This window comes from Polyodon spathula, chromosome 7 (genome assembly GCF_017654505.1).
Source record: "Polyodon spathula isolate WHYD16114869_AA chromosome 7, ASM1765450v1, whole genome shotgun sequence".
In the NCBI taxonomy this organism is placed as follows: domain Eukaryota; kingdom Metazoa; phylum Chordata; class Actinopteri; order Acipenseriformes; family Polyodontidae; genus Polyodon; species Polyodon spathula.
Genome location: NC_054540.1, coordinates 3,748,906 through 3,769,497, shown reverse-complemented (window position 1 = coordinate 3,769,497; position 20,592 = coordinate 3,748,906). Strand labels below are relative to the sequence as shown.

At 52.0% G+C, this 20,592-nt stretch overlaps 1 protein-coding gene across 2 annotated transcripts in view; it reads left to right on the top strand.

Annotated features, from left to right (window-relative positions):
- LOC121318020 (dynein heavy chain 3, axonemal-like) overlaps positions 1 to 20,592 on the top strand; it is a 222,943-nt gene that overhangs the window by 191,039 nt on the left and 11,312 nt on the right. For both annotated transcript variants that reach the window (XM_041254203.1, XM_041254202.1), the window contains exons 59-73: positions 1,262 to 1,433; positions 1,644 to 1,777; positions 2,655 to 2,826; positions 3,887 to 4,090; positions 4,858 to 4,988; positions 5,528 to 5,720; positions 6,277 to 6,455; positions 8,418 to 8,676; positions 9,739 to 9,864; positions 13,521 to 13,698; positions 16,811 to 16,884; positions 17,493 to 17,786; positions 18,655 to 18,792; positions 19,049 to 19,309; positions 19,703 to 19,795. In XM_041254203.1, the coding sequence (XP_041110137.1) occupies positions 1,262 to 1,433; positions 1,644 to 1,777; positions 2,655 to 2,826; positions 3,887 to 4,090; positions 4,858 to 4,988; positions 5,528 to 5,720; positions 6,277 to 6,455; positions 8,418 to 8,676; positions 9,739 to 9,864; positions 13,521 to 13,698; positions 16,811 to 16,884; positions 17,493 to 17,786; positions 18,655 to 18,792; positions 19,049 to 19,309; positions 19,703 to 19,795 (2,608 nt within the window). The remainder of the gene's footprint in view (positions 1 to 1,261; positions 1,434 to 1,643; positions 1,778 to 2,654; positions 2,827 to 3,886; positions 4,091 to 4,857; positions 4,989 to 5,527; positions 5,721 to 6,276; positions 6,456 to 8,417; positions 8,677 to 9,738; positions 9,865 to 13,520; positions 13,699 to 16,810; positions 16,885 to 17,492; positions 17,787 to 18,654; positions 18,793 to 19,048; positions 19,310 to 19,702; positions 19,796 to 20,592) is intronic.

Below are 20,592 nucleotides of genomic sequence, written 5' to 3'. Positions count from 1 at the left end.
TGGGGAGAGAACAAGAGCAGGGGGAGAGGGCAGGACTGGGGAGAGAGCAAGAGCAGGGGGAGAGGGCAAGACTGGGGAGAGAGCAAGAGCAGGGGGAGAGGGTCAGGACTGGGGAGAGAACAAGAGCAGGGGGAGAGGGTCAGGACTGGGGAGAGAGCAAGAGCAGGGGGAGAGGGTCAGGACTGGGGAGAGAGCAAGAGCAGGGGGAGAGGGGCAGGACTGGGGAGAGAGCAAGAGCAGGGGGAGAGGGTCAGGACTGGGGAGAGAGCAAGAGCAGGGGGAGAGGGTCAGGACTGGGGAGAGAGCAAGAGCAGGGGGAGAGGGCAGGACTGGGGAGAGAGCAAGAGCAGGGGGAGAGGGCAGGACTGGGGAGAGAGCAAGAGCAGGGGGAGAGGGCAGGACTGGGGAGAGAGCAAGAGCAGGGGGAGAGGGCAGGACTGGGGAGAGAGCAAGAGCAGGGGGAGTCGTCTCTATTTCTTCGGAGCAAGACAGGGGAGAGAGCAAGAGCAGGGGGAGAGGGCAGGACAGGGGAGAGAGCAAGAGCAGGGGGAGAGGGCAAGACAGGGGAGAGAGCAAGAGCAGGGGGAGAGGGCAACAGACAAGGGGAGAGAGCAAGAGCAGGGGGAGAGGGCAAGACAGGGGGAGAGAGAGCAAGAGCAGGGGGAGAGGGCAGGACTGGGGAGAGAGCAAGAGCAGGGGGAGAGGGCAAGACTAGGGAGAGAGCAAGAGCAGGGGGAGAGGGCAGGACTGGGGAGAGAGCAAGAGCAGGGGGAGAGGGCAGGACTGGGGAGAGAGCGATTGCAGGACTGGGGAGAGAGCAAGAGCAGGGGGAGAGGGGCAGGACTGGTGAGAGAACAAGAGCAGGGGGAGAGGGGCAGGACTGGGGTGATAGTAATATCAGGGGGAGAAGGGCAGGACTGGGGAGAGAGTAAGAGCAGGGGGAGAAGGGCAGGACTGGGGAGAGAGTAAGAGCAGGGGGAGGGAGAAGGACAGAAGGGGAGGCAAGAGCAATTCAATTTTTCATAGATGCAAGTGAAATATGTAGCTAGCAATGCTGCAATTTGCACCATGTTGTATACCATTGTACCACTGGAGAGGGAACTGCTGCTGGCTGTTGGCTACTAAAGCAGCTACAGTACTTGTGTGTTGTGTTTTAAAGTAAGAAAAACAAAGAGGTAAAGTATAGATACTGATTGTATCTGTCTGTGTGTGCGTGTCTGTGTGTGTGTGTGTGTGTCTGTCTGTGTCTGCCTCTGTGCAGGCTGAAACTGGAGCGTGCAGAGAAGCTGATAAGTGGTCTGGGAGGGGAGAAGGAGCGCTGGTTACAGATCTCCCAGCAGCTCCAGGACACCTACCAGAACATCGTGGGGGACGTACTGCTCAGCGCTGGGCTGGTGGCATACCTGGGGCCCTTTACGCCTCACTTCAGACAGGTGAGCCTGGAGCTCTTCATGCTTACTGACTGCAGGGTGTTATGGGAGTGCGGAGCATTCTGTGTACGACTTTCTCTTGAAGATCTTTACTGCAGCGCATTGGCATCAGCTGTGCCTTTTGCAAAACATGAAAAGGTGCTGAGATAGCTGTGTATTAAAATACCCCCTCTCGGTCTCTATCGCTTCCTCCCCCTCTCTGTCTATCTGCAGGAGGTTCTGAAGGAGTGGTCAAGGATGTGTAAGCAGAAGGAGATCCCAGTCTCCCCCAACTTCTCCCTGTCTGCTACGCTGGGGGACCCTGTCAGCATCATGGAGTGGCAGCTCTATGGGCTGCCCCGTGACACGTGAGCACCTTGCTATTCATCCATCTATCACTCGTTCATTCACCCAGTCAACTGGCCGGCCATCCATCCATCCACCCACCCATCCGTCCACCCATTCATTCAATAGGATGTATAATGGATGGGTAGAGGGATGGATGGCTTTGATGAATTCATTGTTCATTAATCCATCCATCCATCTCTCCACTCATTAATTGATCCATCCATCCACATATCTACAATCCATAACCACTCATCTCTCCACTCATATTTACTGTGTAGTTTCTATTTGATATATTTTTTAATAATCACTCAAGGGGACCGTGGGCATAATCACACAAACATCTGAGTCATTCCAGATTGTGTCTCCCGAGGATTTAACCTGGCTATTGTATCTGTACTGTACAAACAGCCCCTGTAGAGATATTTTAGGGACTGTTATGCTGGGTGAACACGTTGAAGGGCTGACATAAAGCTGGTCCTTCTACACACTCTTTAACTCAGAGTTATGTTTACCAATATCTGAGCCACCTTATATCTGTTATTTTAGGTGCTTATGTACCTTGTTCACAGTGGCCCCTCCACCCCCGACTGCATGCTATCAAAGCTGATGTACAGGCCTGTCATAACACTACTCAAGAGCTCTTTCTTTAATGGAGTCATTTATATGCATCGTCACGGGCCTGCTGTGTGTTGTGCCAGCTTGCATTCCATTGTAATCTGCTGTATGAATGCGAGCCCAGCTTGCACCAGGTCACTCTTGTATTCCATTTGCATGTCTCGCGCATTAAATCTGGACAAGTAAACTCTTGTGTGTGTGTGTGTGTGTGTGTGTGTGTTTGTGCGTCTGTTTGCATGTGTCTCTGTGTGTTTGTGTCTCTGTGTGTCTATGTGTGCTCAGGTTCTCAGTGGAGAATGCCATCATCGTGACCTGCTCGCGCCGCTGGCCTCTTATGATAGACCCCCAGGGCCAGGCCAACAAGTGGCTCAAGAACATGGAGAAGCTCAACAAGCTGCACGTGTGCAAAGCCTCAGACCCAGACTACCTGCGCACGCTGGGAAACTGCATCCAGGTGCGCCGTCGTAACCCCAACACTACTTTAGATTGTTTCCTTGTAATATGACTTGACCTTTCCTAGGTGGGTGTTATGAACTTATAAGCAGAAATGCTTTCACTTGGTCTTTTATGATTATGATGTGTGGAAATGGCTGCACCTGTCTGGAGAGATGTTTCTAAACAGGGTTTATTCAAAGCTCTACAAGGCAGAGGTTAGTCTTTTGGTTTGATTTGCTCCTCTCCATGTTTCCTTGGCTTCCACAAACACGTAGTTGACTCTTTGTTTTTTAACTCCTGTGACAGTGAAATGTGGAAGAACCACCTGTATAGCTCTATTGCATTTGATTAGAAAAGCGTTATATTGGTTGAGCCTGCTATTTTTAAATGAACATCATAAACAAAGTGTTTTTTTTTTCTTCAAAGTGTAGTTAACTCTTAACACTTAGGGGTGCAAAGTATTGAACAAAAAAAAAGACAAGGGGACAGTTTTCAAAGTACAGTGGTCTCTGCGTATAGGAACACTTCCCCTAAGGGCTGCAAGAACACTGCACTTGTTTCCCGAGGGTTGTTCTCTTCGCCGGAGATGACTGTACATTATTTAATGATTTATTTATTTATTTATTTTCAAAATTAGAAAGCACTTGTAAAGAGTTACACACAAGGTGTTTAATTTAATGCCTTTACACTTTAGGGGTTGACAAAGTTAACCCTAACCATTAAGTGCAACACAGAAACCTGGACCAGAGGACACACAGCTGGAAATGAAGTGGAGATAGACTTAGGATAGAGGGTAGGAGACCCTTCTTTACACAGAGAGTGGTGAGGGTATGGAATGGGTCACCTAGCCATGTTGGTGGTGCTGAATCACTGGGCCAAGCACTAATGGGCTGAATGGCCTCCTCTCTTGTGTTGTGATTCTCTTACATTCTGATTTTGTTGTTCTGATTCTCTTGTTCCGATTCTGTTGTGTTCTGATTCTTGTGTTCCGTTTCTCCTGTGTTGTGATACGCTCATTTTCTGATCTGTTGTTCTGATTCTATTGTGTTCTGATTCTCTTGTGCTGTGTCCTTTGTCAGTTCGGTACTCCCATGCTGCTTGAGAACCTTTCTGAGGAGCTGGACCCGGTGCTGGAGCCTCTGATGTTGCGACAGACCTTCAAACACAATGGGGTGGAGTACCTGCGCTTGGGCGAGTCCACCATCCAGTACAGCCACGACTTCAGACTGTACCTGACCACCCGCCTCCGCAACCCCCACTACCTGCCCGAGGTCTCCGTCAAGGTAAGCCAATACCCCAGCATCACCACTTCCACAAACTTCCAGAGGTCTCTGTGAAGGTACCCAAATACCCCCCTACCATCCACCATAAACTTCCAGAGGTCTCTGTGAAGGTACCCAAATACCCCCCACCATCCACCACAAACTTCCAGAGGTCTCCTTGAAGGTACCCTAATACCCCCCACCATCCACCACAAACTTCCAGAGGTCTCCTTGAAGTTCCCCTAATACCCCCCTACCATCCAACACAAACTTCCAGAGGTCTCAGTGAAGGTACCCTAATACTCCCCATCATCCACCACAAACTTCCAGAGGTCTCCTTGAAGGTACCCTAATACCCCCCTACCATCCAACACAAACTTCCAGAGGTCTCTGTGAAGGTACTCTAATACCCACACAGTGTGGGGATGGCTTTCCAAATTGATTATCTGTGCACTATAGCAATGAATTCCTTCAGACCAATGCAATGGGTGATCTCTATGAATGCTCCTATGGACTGCACTGCCTGGTTTGAGTTCTCCTCCCCTCTCATGTCCTCTCCTCTCTTCTCCTCTCTTCTCCTGTACTCTCCTCTCTTCTCTTCTCCTGTCCTGTACTCTCCTCTCTTCTCTTCTCTTGTCCTGTCCTCTTCTCTCTTCTCCTCTCTTCTCCTGTCCTCTCTTCGCCTCTCCTCTTCTGTCCTCTCCTGTCCTCTCTTCACCTCTCATCTCCTGTCCTCTCTTCTCCTCTCCTCTCCTCTCCTCCTCTTTTCTCCTCTCGTATCTTCTCAGGTGACTCTCCTCAACTTCATGATCACCCAGATGGGCCTGGAGGACCAGCTGCTGAGCATCGTGGCAGCCGAGGAGAAGCCTGAGCTGGAGGAGAGCAAGAACCAGCTGTACCTGGAGGGGGCGCGCAACAGGTCAGCCACCTTCACAACTGGAAAACACTCAACAGTGATGCATTTATTACAAATATAAAAAAAAAAAACGAAATCAATTCAGTGACAAACTGCTTTGAATTATTTTCAATGCTTTCAATGTTAAAATTAGTGTATATGACCTAGTGTATATCACTGGGTTAGGGTTAGGGTTAGGGTGGACGTGGACTCCACATCCAAGTGGTGAAGTGTGATTGACCTCTTAATGGTCCCAAAAGATAGAAAAAGAAAAGGGGGAGAACGGTAGGTATTACACCTCAATCTTCTTGCAACAGTTTGAGTAGGAAGCCTAACCAGAAACCAGTAACCAGCAGGCATGGAAACTAAGACTCCTATTGCGTAGCATTTTCACGCATTCCAAGTTTTACTACGAGCTTGATTAGCCATGGTGTGTGTATATGTAACAAGCACAGATGTGTCTGATTAAACTCAGTGAAACCAGGAGTGGATCAGACTGCTATGCAATGGGAGTAACAAGTAACCAGTAGCCCTGTCCCTGCCTGGCTCTCTCCACCCTACAGGAAGCAGTTGAAGGAGATCGAGGATCAAATCCTGGAGGTGCTCTCCCTGTCACAGGGGAACATCCTGGAGGACGAACGAGCCATCAACATTCTGTCCTCCAGCAGGAAGCTGTCACAGGAGATCCTGGAGAAGCAGGAGATCACCACGGCAACCGAGAGGGAGATCGATGACACGCGGGACGGGTACCGGCCGGTGAGGAGCCACACAGCACTGCACTGCACAGACCTGCACTGACCACTTCAACCACGCTTCTATCTACTGGCCCTGACCACTGTCCACACACCTCCCCACACGACGCTCCTCACTGGCAGCGTTCACTGTGTACTTCATTGCCTCTTCCTAAAGGGCACTTGAGTTTTCATTGTCCTCAACCTCTTCCAGAAGAGCTCTTCTGCTCTACAAGCTAGCATTTGATACACTGGTGGTTACAAATTGTTTTGTGTCAGCCCAGGCCTAACTCAGTTTCCAAGCGCCCCTTTCCTTTCTGCCTGCAGCCTCCTGCTAGATGTTTAAAAGTAGGCCAGAGGGTCCCACACAATGTTTAACTCGCCTCGCCCTCTAAGTTGTCCCTGAGTGCATCACACAAGCATTCAGTATATGAGAGATTCAGTGTGTTTGTTATACCCCGCTGCCGACTTCATATGTTATGGACCTTACCTTTTTACTGAAGCTGTGTTGCCTGTCCCTGCCGTCTGTCTGCATGTCTGTGTGTGTGTGTGTGTCTGCCTGTCTGTCTGTCTGTGTGCAGGTTGCGAACCATTCCAGTGTGCTGTTCTTTGTCATCTCGGACCTGGCAAACATCGACCCCATGTACCAGTACTCCCTGGCCTGGTTCATCAACCTCTACATCAACTCCATCACCCAGAGCGAGCGATCCACACTGCTGCACGAGAGGATCAGCAATCTCAACACTCACTTCACATACAGGTGAGACCAGACTCCTCCACAGCCACTTCACATACAGGTGAGAGAGACCAGACTCCTCCACACTCACTTCACATACAGGTGAGAGAGACCAGACTCCTCCACACTCACTTCACATACAGGTGAGACCAGACTCCTCCACACTCACTTCACATACAGGTGAGACCAGACTCCCCCACACTCACTTCACATACAGGTGAGAGAGACCAGACTCCTCCACACTCACTTCACATACAGGTGAGAGAGACCAGACTCCTCCACACTCACTTCACATACAGGTGAGACCAGACTCCCCCACACTCACTTCACATACAGGTGAGACCAGACTCCTCCACACTCACTTCACATACAGGTGAGACCAGACTCCCCCACACTCACTTCACATACAGGTGAGACCAGACTCCTCCACACTCACTTCACATACAGGTGAGAGAGACCAGACTCCTCCACACTCACTTCACATACAGGTGAGAGAGACCAGACTCCTCCACACTCACTTCACATACAGGTGAGACCAGACTCCTCCACACTCACTTCACATACAGGTGAGACCAGACTCCCCCACACTCACTTCACATACAGGTGAAACCAGACTCCTCCACACTCACTTCACATACAGGTGAGACCAGACTCCCCCACACTCACTTCACATACAGGTGAGACCAGACTCCTCCACACTCACTTCACATACAGTTGAGAGAGACCAGACTCATCCACACTCACTTCACATACAGGTGAGAGAGACCAGACTCCCCCACACTCACTTCACATACAGGTGAGACCAGACTCCTCCACACTCACTTCACATACAGGTGAGACCAGACTCCTCCACACTCACTTCACATACAGGTGAGACCAGACTCCCCCACACTCACTTCACATACAGGTGAGACCAGACTCCTCCACACTCACTTCACATACAGGTGAGACCAGACTCCCCCACACTCACTTCACATACAGGTGAGAGAGACCAGACTCCCCCACACTCACTTCACATACAGGTGAGACCAGACTCCCCCACACTCACTTCACATACAGGTGAGAGAGACCAGACTCCTCCACACTCACTTCACATACAGGTGAGACCAGACTCCCCCACACTCACTTCACATACAGGTGAGACCAGACTCCCCCACACTCACTTCACATACAGGTGAGAGAGACCAGACTCCCCCACACTCACTTCACATACAGGTGAGACCAGACTCCCCCACACTCACTTCACATACAGGTGAGAGAGACCAGACTCCCCCACACTCACTTCACATACACTCACTTCACATACAGGTGAGACCAGACTCCCCCACACTCACTTCACATACAGGTGAGACCAGACTCCTCCACACTCACTTCACATACAGGTGAGACCAGACTCCCCCACACTCACTTCACATACAGGTGAGACCAGACTCCTCCACACTCACTTCACATACAGGTGAGACCAGACTCCCCCACACTCACTTCACATACAGGTGAGACCAGACTCCCCCACACTCACTTCACATACAGGTGAGAGAGACCAGACTCCTCCACACTCACTTCACATACAGATGAGAGAGACCAGACTCCTCCACACTCACTTCACATACAGGTGAGGCCAGACTCCCCCACACTCACTTCACATACAGATGAGAGAGACCAGACTCCTCCACACTGACTTCACATACAGGTGAGAGAGACCAGACTCCCCCACACTCACTTCACATACAGGTGAGAGAGACCAGACTCCTCCACTTTCACTTCACATACAGGTGAGACCAGACTCCTCCACACTCACTTCACATACAGGTGAGACCAGACTCCCCCACACTCACTTCACATACAGGTGAGAGAGAGACCTGCAAAACACACATTATTTGTAGAAATACTAAAAGAAAAAAAAAAACAGAGTTCTGGATGAAAACCCCTGTTTTAGCACAGAAGAATCCCAGTACAGTGCAGAATGATAACCCTCATCACCCACAGTGTGTACCAGAACGTGTGCCGCTCGCTGTTTGAGAAGCACAAGATGCTCTTCTCCTTCCTGCTCTGCGTGGGGCTGCAGCGGAACCGCGGCCGAGTGGACGAGGCGGAGTGGCGCTTCCTACTGACCGGGGGTGTGGCCCTGGAGAATCCCTACTCAAACCCAGCCCCCGCCTGGCTCAAGGGCCAATCCTGGGGCGAGCTGGTGCGCCTGTCCACCCTGACCTCCTTCTCCAGCCTCAGGAAGCACTTCTGCTCCAACGTGAGTACCCACTTTCAGAACAACTCAGCCAGTGTGTGAAACATGTGTTTAAGTGGTAAGATGCAGGGTTCCAGAGAATGAAGGGATCCACACAGTCAACGAGACTTTTATTATTACACGAGGCACCAGACATCGTGCATCGTTCTTGCAGCCATCTAGATGCATCAACACACATGTTCCAGCAATGTAAATGAAATAATTAACCTCCGGACCGGCTGTCTGAACCCTTTGCTCTTCGTTACCCTGCCCAGTACGCCACTCTCTATCTCTCTCTCAGCTCACCTTGCCTACCCTACAATAGGAGAGGGGCTCTGAGCGCGCTGGTCCGTCACTCTCAACAGTGCTGATAATAGAATATTGGCTTTGTTACAAGTACAGACCTCTTAAGGTGAAAAGATTTAGTGAAAGGGTGGGGAAGAAAAAAAAAAGGTTTTTAAACCAAAAGACTGGCTGCCCCTCTCGAATGAAAGAGGTTTTCTTATTTTATCCTGGAACGAATTATTTCTTTTTTCAGAGCACATAAAGCAGCATGTTCACTCACCGACTTCAGAGAGACTACAGACCTGATTTCACAATTTAAGAACAAGCTTAATTAAATACAAATCTGGGACTCGCTGAACCTTTCTGAGGCGAGAGCTGTTTTATGAATATGAAACTGCAGTAGAAACCAATGTCTAGAAAAGGTATTTCATGTTGGTTTTTCCTTGAGCTCAGAAAGAGAGATTTATCCAGCAGTGCTTTGAAAAATACAAGCCATCTTTTTTCTCAATGCAGGGCTACTTTCTAATAAGCTGCAGTTACAACAAAGCCCCCTTAAGTGGAGTCAAAGTAAAATGCAATAACACCTAGTCCTGCATCGTGAGTCACGGAGAGCTGTGGCAAAGCATTTCTAAAGCAATACATGTGTACTATCAGCCTGGGAAAAGCATGGGAAACTGCCTGATATACTGTGCAAACATGGTAGCCTAGTTATGTGAAAAAAAGTCCCGTTATTAGTACAATTATATTTAAAAAATTGTTAAAGATGAAGGGGTTTTTGCCATAATAGTGTTGTGTGTTCAGGTGGCAGAGTGGAAGAAGATCTACGATGCCTCCCACCCCAATGAGCTTCCCCTGCCAGATCCCTGGGAAGACCTGCTGACCGCATTCCAGAGACTGTTGGTCCTGCGCTGCATCCGTCCAGACAAGGTGAGACCCTACTGCACACTGCACACTGCACACCTAGCACTGCACACCTCACACATAGCACTGCATACCGCACACCTAGCACTGCACACTGCACACCTAGCACTGCACATCACGCACCTGGCACTGCACACCACACACATAGCACTGCATACCGCACACCTGGCACTGCACACTGCACACCTAGCACTGCGCACCTAGCACTGCACACCGCACACATAGCACTGCATACCGCACACCTAGCACTGCACACTGCACACCTAGCACTGCACATCACGCACCTGGCACTGCACACCACACACATAGCACTGCATACCGCACACCTGGCACTGCACACCGCACACCTGGCACTGCACACCGCACACCTGGCACTGCACACCGCACACATAGCACTGCATACCGCACACCTGGCACTGCACACTGCGCACCTAGCACTGCGCGCCTAGCACTGCACACCACACACCTAGCACTGCAAACCTCACACATAGCACTGCATACCACGCACCTGGCACTGCACACTGCGCACCTAGCACTGCGCGCCTAGCACTGCACACCACCCACCTAGCACTGCACACCGCACACATAGCACTGCATACTGCGCACCTGGCACTGCACACCTAGCACAGCGCGCCTAGCACTGCACACCACACACCTAGCACTGCACACCGCACACATAGCACTGCACACCGCACACCTGGCGCTGCACATCTAGCATCCATCCAGACAAGGTGAGACCCCACACCAAGTACTGAGCACTGCACACCTAGCATTGAACACTGTGTAGCGAGCACCACACACCTAGCACTGCACACTGCATACTGCACACCTAGCACTGCCTTCCAGAGACTGCTAACCCTGCTCTCCATCCATCCAGACAAGGTGAGATACCACACTTAGCACCGAGCACCACACACCACACACTGCATACCTAGCACTGCACACTGCACACCTAGCACTGAGCACTACACACTGCACACCTAGCACTGAGCACTGGACACTGAGCACTGCACACCTAGAACTGCACATTGCTCACCTAGCACTGAGCACTACACACTTCACACTGCACACCACACAATGAGCACCGCACACCGCACACCGAACACCGAGAACCGTACACCCTGCACTGAGCACCAAGCACCGCACACAGAGCACTGCACACTGCACCACCGCCCACCACCCACCACCCACTGCACACCGAGAACCGTACACCCTGCACCGCGCACCTCACACTGCACACCGCACACCACACACTGAGCACCGCACACTGCCCACCACACCACCGCCCACCACCCACCACACACTGCACACGAGAACCGTACACCCTGCACTGAGCACCGCGCACTGAGCACCTCACACTGCACACCGCACCACCGCCCACTGCTGCACCACACACTGCACACTGCACACCGCTCACCACACACTGCACACCGAGAACCGTACACCCTGCACTGAGCACTGCACACTGCACACCACTCACCACACACTGCACACCGAGAACCGTACACCCTGCACTGAGCACCGCACACTGCACACCGCTCACCACACACTGCACACCGAGAACCGTACACCCTGCACTGAGCACTGCACACTGCACACCGCTCACCACACACTGCACACCGAGAACCGTACACCCTGCACTGAGCACTGCACACTGCACACCGCTCACCACACACTGCACACCGAGAACCGCACACCCTGCACTGAGCACTGCACACTGCACACCACTCACCACACACTGCACACCGAGAACCGCACACCCTGCACTGAGCACTGCACACTGCACACCACTCACCACACACTGCACACCGAGAACCGCACACCCTGCACTGAGCACTGCACACTGCACACCACTCACCACACACTGCACACCGAGAACCGCACACCCTGCACTGAGCACTGCACACTGCACACCACTCACCACACACTGCACACCGAGAACCGTACACCCTGCACTGAGCACTGCACACTGCACACCGCTCACCACACACTGCACACCGAGAACCGTACACCCTGCACTGAGCACTGCACACTGCACACCGCTCACCACACACTGCACACCGAGAACCGTACACCCTGCACTGAGCACTGCACACTGCACACCGCTCACCACACACTGCACACCGAGAACCGTACACCCTGCACTGAGCACTGCACACCGCACACCACCACCGCCCACCACCACACACTGCACACCGAGAACCGTACACCCTGCACTGAGCACCTCACACTGCACCACCGCACCACCGCCCACTGCTCACCACACACTGCACATAAGAACCGTACACCCTGCACTGAGCACCACGCACCGAGCACCGCACACAGAGCACTGCACACTGTACCACCGCCCACCGCCCACTGCTCACCACACACTGCACACGAGAACCGTACACCCTGCACCACGCACCGCACACTGCACCACCGCTCACCGCTCACCACACACTGCACACCGAGAACCGTACACCCTGCACCGCGCACCGCACACTGAGCACCGCACACTGCACCACCGCCTACCGCTCACCACACACTGCACATGAGAACCGTACACCCTGCACTGAGCACTTCACACTGCAACACTGCACCACCGCACCACCACACACTGCACCACCGAGAACCGTACACCCTGCACTGAGCACCTCACACTGCACCACCGCACCACCGCCCACTGCTCACCACACACTGCACATGAGAACCGTACACCCTGCACTGAGCACCGCGCAGCGAGCACCGCACACAGAGCACCTCACACTGCACCACCGCCCACCACCCACCACACACTGCACACCGAGAACCGTACACCCTGCACCGCACACTGAGCACCGCACACTGCACCACCGCCTACCACTCACCACACACTGCACATGAGAACCGTACACCCTGCACTGAGCACTGCACACTGCACACCGCTCACCACACACTGCACACCGAGAACCGTACACCCTGCACTGAGCACCTCACACTGCACCACCGCACCACCGCCCACTGCTCACCACACACTGCACATGAGAACCGTACACCCTGCACTGAGCACCGCGCAGCGAGCACCGCACACAGAGCACCTCACACTGCACCACCGCCCACCACCCACTGCTCACCACACACTGCACACGAGAACCGTACACCCTGAAAGATGGCATTGTATTGCTTTAAAACTTTGTTTACTAAAAATGCACGGTTCTTTAAATATAGTTTCACTTATAGGGGAGGACCCTTTAAAAATGCAGTATATCACAAAAAACACGATTCTCATATTTGTTATTTCAAGCTGTGCAAGTAAACCGGATAAGCAGCAAGAAGACAAAGGGTCTAGAATGGTCTGTCTGATTGCTTTCTTACTTGTCTGTCTGTCTGTCTGTCTGATTGCTTTCTTGTCTGTCTGTCTGTCTGTATCTGATTGCTTTCTTGTCTGTCGTTTTGATTGCTTTTCTGTCTGTCTGTATCTGATTGCTTTCTTGTCTGTCTGTGTGATTGCTTTCTTGTCTGTCTGTTTGTCTGATTGCTTTCTTGTCTGTCTGTCTGATTGCTTTCTTGTCTGTCTGTCTGTCTGTCTGATTGCTTTCTTGTCTGTCTGTCTGATTGCTTTCTTGTCTGTCTGTCTGATTGCTTTCTTGTCTGTCTGTCTGTCTGATTGCTTTCTTGTCTGTTTGTCTGTCTTGTCACAGATCATTCCTGCAGCCCAGCAGTTCATCATTGACCACATGGGCGCCCCCTACATCGAGCCCCCAACCTTCGACCTCCAGCGCAGCTACAGGGACTCCAGCCACGGCACCCCCCTGGTGTTCCTGCTCTCACCCGGGGCCGACCCCATGGCCATTCTCCTGCGCTTCGCAGAGGAGCAAGGTACCTGTCCTCCCACACAACATCACAGCTATGGAATGCGCTTCCTGCCTTTGTTAGGGAGGCTGGGACTTTAAAGCAATCAGACAGACTTCTATACATTGGCCTTTCTATCCTAGTGTGCCTCTACTGTCTTTTTAAACATTGTTTTCCTGTATATCGTTTGTATACCAAGCACCGCACACAGAGCACTGCACACAGCACCACTGCACACCGAGAACCGTACACCCTGCTCCGCACACCGCGCACCGCACACCGCACACAGAGCACCGCACACCGCACACTGCACACCACACACTGCACACCGAGAACCGTACACCCTGCACTGAGCACTGCACACTGCACACCGCTCACCACACACTGCACACCGAGAACCGTACACCCTGCACTGAGCACTGCACACTGCACACCGCTCACCACACACTGCACACCGAGAACCGTACACCCTGCACTGAGCACTGCACACTGCACACCGCTCACCACACACTGCACACCGAGAACCGTACACCCTGCACTGAGCACTGCACACTGCACACCGCACACTGCACACCGCACACCGCACACCTCACACTGAGCACCGCACACTGCCCACCACACCACCGCCCACCACCCACCACACACTGCACACGAGAACTGTACACCCTGCACTGAGCACCGCGCACCGAGCACCGCACACAGAGCACCTCACACTGCACCACCGCCCACCGCCCACCGCTCACCACACACTGCACATGAGAACCGTACACCCTGCACTGAGCACTGCACACTGCTCACCGCTCACCACACACTGCACACCGAGAACCGTACACCCTGCACTGAGCACTGCACACTGCACACTGCACACCACACACTGCACACCGAGAACCGTACACCCTGCACTGAGCACTGCACACTGCACACCGCACACTGCACACCGCACACCGCACACCACACACTGAGCACTGCACACTGCTCACCGCACACCACACACTGCACACCGAGAACACACCCTGCACACACTGCACACTGCACACACCACACACTGCACACCGAGAACCGTACACCCTGCACTGAGCACTGCACACTGCACACCGCTCACCACACACTGCACACCGAGAACCGTACACCCTGCACTGAGCACTGCACACTGCACACCGCTCACCACACACTGCACACCGAGAACCGTACACCCTGCACTGAGCACTGCACACTGCACACCGCTCACCACACACTGCACACCGAGAACCGTACACCCTGCACTGAGCACTGCACACTGCACACCGCTCACCACACACTGCACACCGAGAACCGTACACCCTGCACTGAGCACTGCACACTGCACACCGCTCACCACACACTGCACACCGAGAACCGTACACCCTGCACACCCTCACCACACACTGCACACCGAGAACACACCCTGCACTGAGCACTGCACACTGCACACCGCTCACCACACACTGCACACCGAGAACCGTACACCCTGCACTGAGCACTGCACACTGCACACCGCTCACCACACACTGCACACCGAGAACTGTACACCCTGCACTGAGCACTGCACACTGCACACCGCTCACCACACACTGCACACCGAGAACCGTACACCCTGCACTGAGCACTGCACACTGCACACCGCTCACCACACACTGCACACCGAGAACCGTACACCCTGCACTGAGCACTGCACACTGCACACCGCTCACCACACACTGCACACCGAGAACCGTACACCCTGCACTGAGCACTGCACACTGCACACCGCTCACCACACACTGCACACCGAGAACCGTACACCCTGCACTGAGCACTGCACACTGCACACCGCTCACCACACACTGCACACCGAGAACCGTACACCCTGCACTGAGCACTGCACACTGCACACCGCTCACCACACACTGCACACCGAGAACCGTACACCCTGCACTGAGCACTGCACACTGCTCACCGCTCACCACACACTGCACACCGAGAACCGTACACCCTGCACTGAGCACTGCACACTGCTGCACACGAGAACCGTACACCCTGCACTGAGCACTGCACACTGCTCACCGCTCACCACACACTGCACACCACACACTGTGTTTTTTGATTATGAATTATTGTTGCTGTACAGTGCCTTGAGATGCCTTGGTGTGAATGGTGCTTTATAAATAGAATCTGATTTGATTTGTCCCCTGACACCTACCCAGAGTGATGCACTCAGCGTTGTAGTAAAGACAACCTTTTTATTTTTATAAAAACTGATAATTGGTAATGGTCTTTTTCTGACAAATAGGTCAGGCAGCTGTGTTATTAATAATTTACCAGCAATGCAATAAAAGTATGTTTCCGGGAGCTGGCAGAGTCTGAGTTGTTTTCAAGCTCTGCTGGGTAATGTATACACTGCGTGTGAAACACAGAAAGGGCTGCTGGGTAATATATACACTGCATGTGAAACACAGAAAGGGCTGCTGGGTAATATATACACTGCATGTGAAACACAGAAAGGGCTGCTGGGTAATATATACACTGCATGTGAAACACATGAAAGGGCTACTGCTCACAGCTCGGAATCACCATCAAAATAACAGCACTTTGGTTTTGCCACAACTTCCTTTATCCTGTAACAACAAAGCAGGATAACAAACATATATAACATGTATTCTGTAGCAGGAAAATAAAATCTCTAAACCCTCTCTCTGTAGCTGCCCTGGTGCCCATGAGTTGTTAGTCTTTGAAAGTCTTTGATAATGAGGCACAGGAGTGCTGCTTAGACTAGCCGGTCTGTATTTCTATTTTGAATCATAGGGAGCTGGCGCCCCCTAGTGTAAATGAATGGATCTACAGGGGGAGAGATTAAAGGCACAGTGATCCATGTTCACAAAACTTTAAGAACTGTTGTTACAACCTTAATAAGCAGAATAAAACAAGAGGACTAATTAGCCATCAGCCCGTCTCCTGCTGCAGCTAGTTTTCAATAGAGTCACTGCACAGTGAAAAAAAAGGGTCAATAGACACCCTTCCCTGTAGGGCTCGCGTCTCCCTCTCAGAGAGGATGGGTTGAGGACAGGGCTGGTGTGCTTGTGAGTCTCCCTCTCAGAGAATGGTTCTCGTTCCAGGGATTGTCTGAGTCTCCCTCTCATTTCAGGGATGGCAGGGGCCCTGCAGACCATCTCCCTGGGCCAGGGGCAGGGACCCATCGCTCGCAGGATGATCCAGAAGGTGGGTTTGTTGCAGGGGATTCAAGTGTTTCAGTACATACAGTGTAACGCAAGGGCAGGGTGTCTCTTATTTTTCTGAGAGTTGTCATCTCTTGCAGTCTGGCTGGGAGGAGAAGATTTCTGTTCTAATAAGAGGCCCCCCACACACATGACACCTGCTCACAAAAGATGATGTATTGGAGTTTTCTCTTAGAAGAGTTTCCCGTGGTATTTTTGCAGGTTTCCCTCCGTGCTGTTCCAATGGTTATGCTGTGCATTAACCATAGCTTACCCGGCTCAGCTATTTTTTTTAACAGTAGTTATCTATGCTTTGCCATGCTTTCACTGTGCTTGATTACACTTTGCCATGCTTTCACTGTGCTTGATTACACTTTGCCATGCTTTCACTGTGCTTGATTACACTTTGCCATGCTTTCACTGTGCTTGATTACACTTTGCTATGCTTTTGCTATGGGAAACTTGTACTGTATAAGGGTTGATAAAGCTGAACAGAGATTTCTCTTATACTATTTCTGATATGTTATTGGATAATTTGCCCAAGCTGCAGCAGTCAGCTATGCAGTGTACAAGAGGGAGTGTCTAGCTAAGTCTGTCCTTGTCCTCTGGCAGGGCGTTGCTGAGGGCACCTGGGTGGTCCTGCAGAACTGTCACCTGGCTGCCAGCTGGCTCCCAGAGCTGGAGCAGATCTGCCAGGAGCTCATCCCAGACCGGGAGCGCACGCAGCCAGGCTTCCGCCTCTGGCTGACCAGCTACCCTTCGGCGGACTTCCCCGTGTCCATCCTGCAGGATGGCATCAAGATGACCAACGAGCCGCCCAAGGGACTGCGCGCCAACCTTCTGCGCTCCTACCTGTCCGATCCCATCTCCGACCCTGCCTTCTACAGAGGCTGCAGCAAGCCCCAGGTGAGCCCCCACACCCAGCGCCACAGAGACTGGCTTTGTTTCATACTGGATCATTAATAATAATAATAATAATAATAATAATAATTATAATAATAACTCTAACTCTACATCTTCGACCCTGCCTTCTACAGAGGCTGCAGCAAGCCCCAGGTGAGCCCGCACACCCAGCGCCACAGACACTGGCTTCGTTTCATACTGGATCATTAATAATAATAATAATAATAATAATAATAATAATAATAATAATAATAATAATAATAATAACCCTAACTCTAACTCTACAACTCTAATAATAGCAAAACACCATTACATTGCTTTCTCAGGTTCTCAGGCCACAAATATTTCTGATTTGACCTGTTCTGTATTGGTAGGGATCCCATGCCAAGCCCTAGCAGCTAGCTTTGAGAAGTCTTCCTCTCTCTCTCTCTCTCTCTCTCGGGAGTGTGAGAGGCTGGTTTTCAGTGTAACGGTCTCTCTCTCTCTCTCTCTCTCTCAGGAGTGGGAGAGGCTGGTTCTCAGTGTAACAGTCTCTGTCTCACGCTCTCTCTCTCTCTCGCTCTCTCTCTCTCTCTCTCTCTCTCTCATCTCCTCTCTCTCTCTCTCTCTCTCTCTCTCTCTCAGGAGTGGAAGAGGCTGGTCTCTCTCTCCCTCTCTCTCTCTCTCTCTCCTCTCTCTCTCTCTCTCTCTCTCTCTCTCTCTCTCTCTCTCTCTCTCTCTCTGGAGTGGGAGAGGCTGGTTCTCAGTGTAACGGTCTCTGTCTCTCTCTCTCTCTCTCTCTCTCTCTCTCTCTCTCTCTCAGGAGTGGGAGAGGCTGGTTCTCAGTGTAACGGTCTCTGTCTCTCTCTCTCTCTCTCTCGCTCTCTCTCAGGAGTGGGAGAGGATGCTGTTCGGACTGTGCTTCTTCCACGGGCTGGTTCAGGAGCGGCGCATGTTCGGCTCGCTGGGCTGGAACATTCCGTACGAGTTCAACGAGTTCGACCTGCGGATCAGCGCTCGGCAGGTCCAGGTGGGGCTCACTGACACCGGGGGAAACTCAGTGTGCAGGCACTTAAAATGCAAAACTACCATCACCACTACCAGCTGCAGAACTGAGACCGAGGGGTTCCGAACTCAAGTGTTCCAGTGGACCCTGTGCTGTTGTCAAGGTTATGCTGCCACTCATTGGTGGTAAAATGGAATGGCATCAGCAGTGGTGTGACAGTAGAATATCTAGACTGTAAATATATTAACACCTTACAGTAAAAAACCCCTTCTCTTCTTAGATGTTTCTGAACGAGTACAGTGAGGTGCCTCTGCAGGCGCTCACCTACCTAACGGGGGAGTGTAACTATGGGGGCCGCGTGACGGACGAGTTCGACCGAAGGCTGTTACTCAGCCTGCTCGCCACCTTCTACAACCAGGAGCTGCTCTCTCACGATGATCACCCCCTCTCCTCCAGCGGGGTGTACCGCGTGCCCCTGGGCAGAGGCATCCACAGTTACTTGGAATACATAAGGAGCCTGCCCCTCAACGCCAGCCCTGAGGTACCACGCCCCACTGCGAAGAGCAAGGCACGACAGGGCAGAGACAGGTCAGGGCAAAGTCAGGGAGGAGTCAGGGCAGGGCAGGGCATAGCATGGGAGAGTCAGAGTAGAGTGAAGGCAGGGCCAAGTCAGGGAGGAGTCAGGACAGGTTAGGGCAGAGTCAGGGCAGAGTCAGGACAGAGTCAGGGCATGATCAGGGCATGATCAGGGCAGTGTCAGGGGTCCAAACACACAGCAACAAACAGCAGCCCTCTACTTATTATAATACATTTAAAAATGGTTTAAAAACATTTTATAATGGTTGTAACCATGCTTTGGATTATTCTTTGTACTGCACATCTGTGTCTGCGGCTGGTTGCTCAGTGCTGTGCATTGTCGTTGCGCGCCTGTCAGGTGTTCGGACTGCATGAGAATGGGAACATCACCAAGGAGCACAAGGAGACTCGGGAGCTGTTTGAGGGGATCCTGGCCACGCTGCCCCGAGAGGTGAGGAGTGGGGGGGGGGGGGGGGGGCAGTCATTACTCACCAGCAGGGCAAGGTCCATCAACAATGGTTTTTAAGAACAGCATTCACTCGATTGGCACACTACAGGGATAGAAATCAGACTCCCACTGCACAGCAGTTTGATCCATTCCTGGTTCTACTATGAGTTTAATAAGACAAACTGAGCTTGTTTACCAGTACACTAGCTAATCAAGCTCCTATTAAAACCCTAGAATGGGTGAAACTGCTGTGCAATTGGACTCCTATTTCCATCCCTGCACTAGCAGATTAGAGTAGATGCAAGTCAGATCCAAGACTTTCTCATTACTAACGTATTCATTTCTTGGCAGTCATAGGTTTAGATGAACAGTGCCAGTATCTCAAGTGTTTGTCTCACCTGGAGCTCAGGGTCTGGGGAACTAGCCAGCTCTGAGGTCCTGGGGGTTTCTTAGTGATACACTAGCCAGGGTCTGTAACCTGGAGCTCTGAGGTCCTGGGGATTACTATAGTGATACACTAGCCAGGGTCTGTAACCTGGGGCTCTGAGGTCCTGGGGATTTCTATAGTGATACACTAGCCAGGGTCTGTAACCTGGAGCTCTGAGGTCCTGGGGGTTTCTATAGTGATACACTAGCCAGGGTCTGTAACCTGGAGCTCTGAGGTCCTGGGGGTTTCTATAGTGATACACTAGCCAGGGTCTGTAACCTGGAGCTCTGAGGTCCTGGGGGTTTCTATAGTGATACACTAGCCAGGGTCTGTAACCTGGAGCTCTGAGGTCCTGGGGGTTTCTATAGTGATA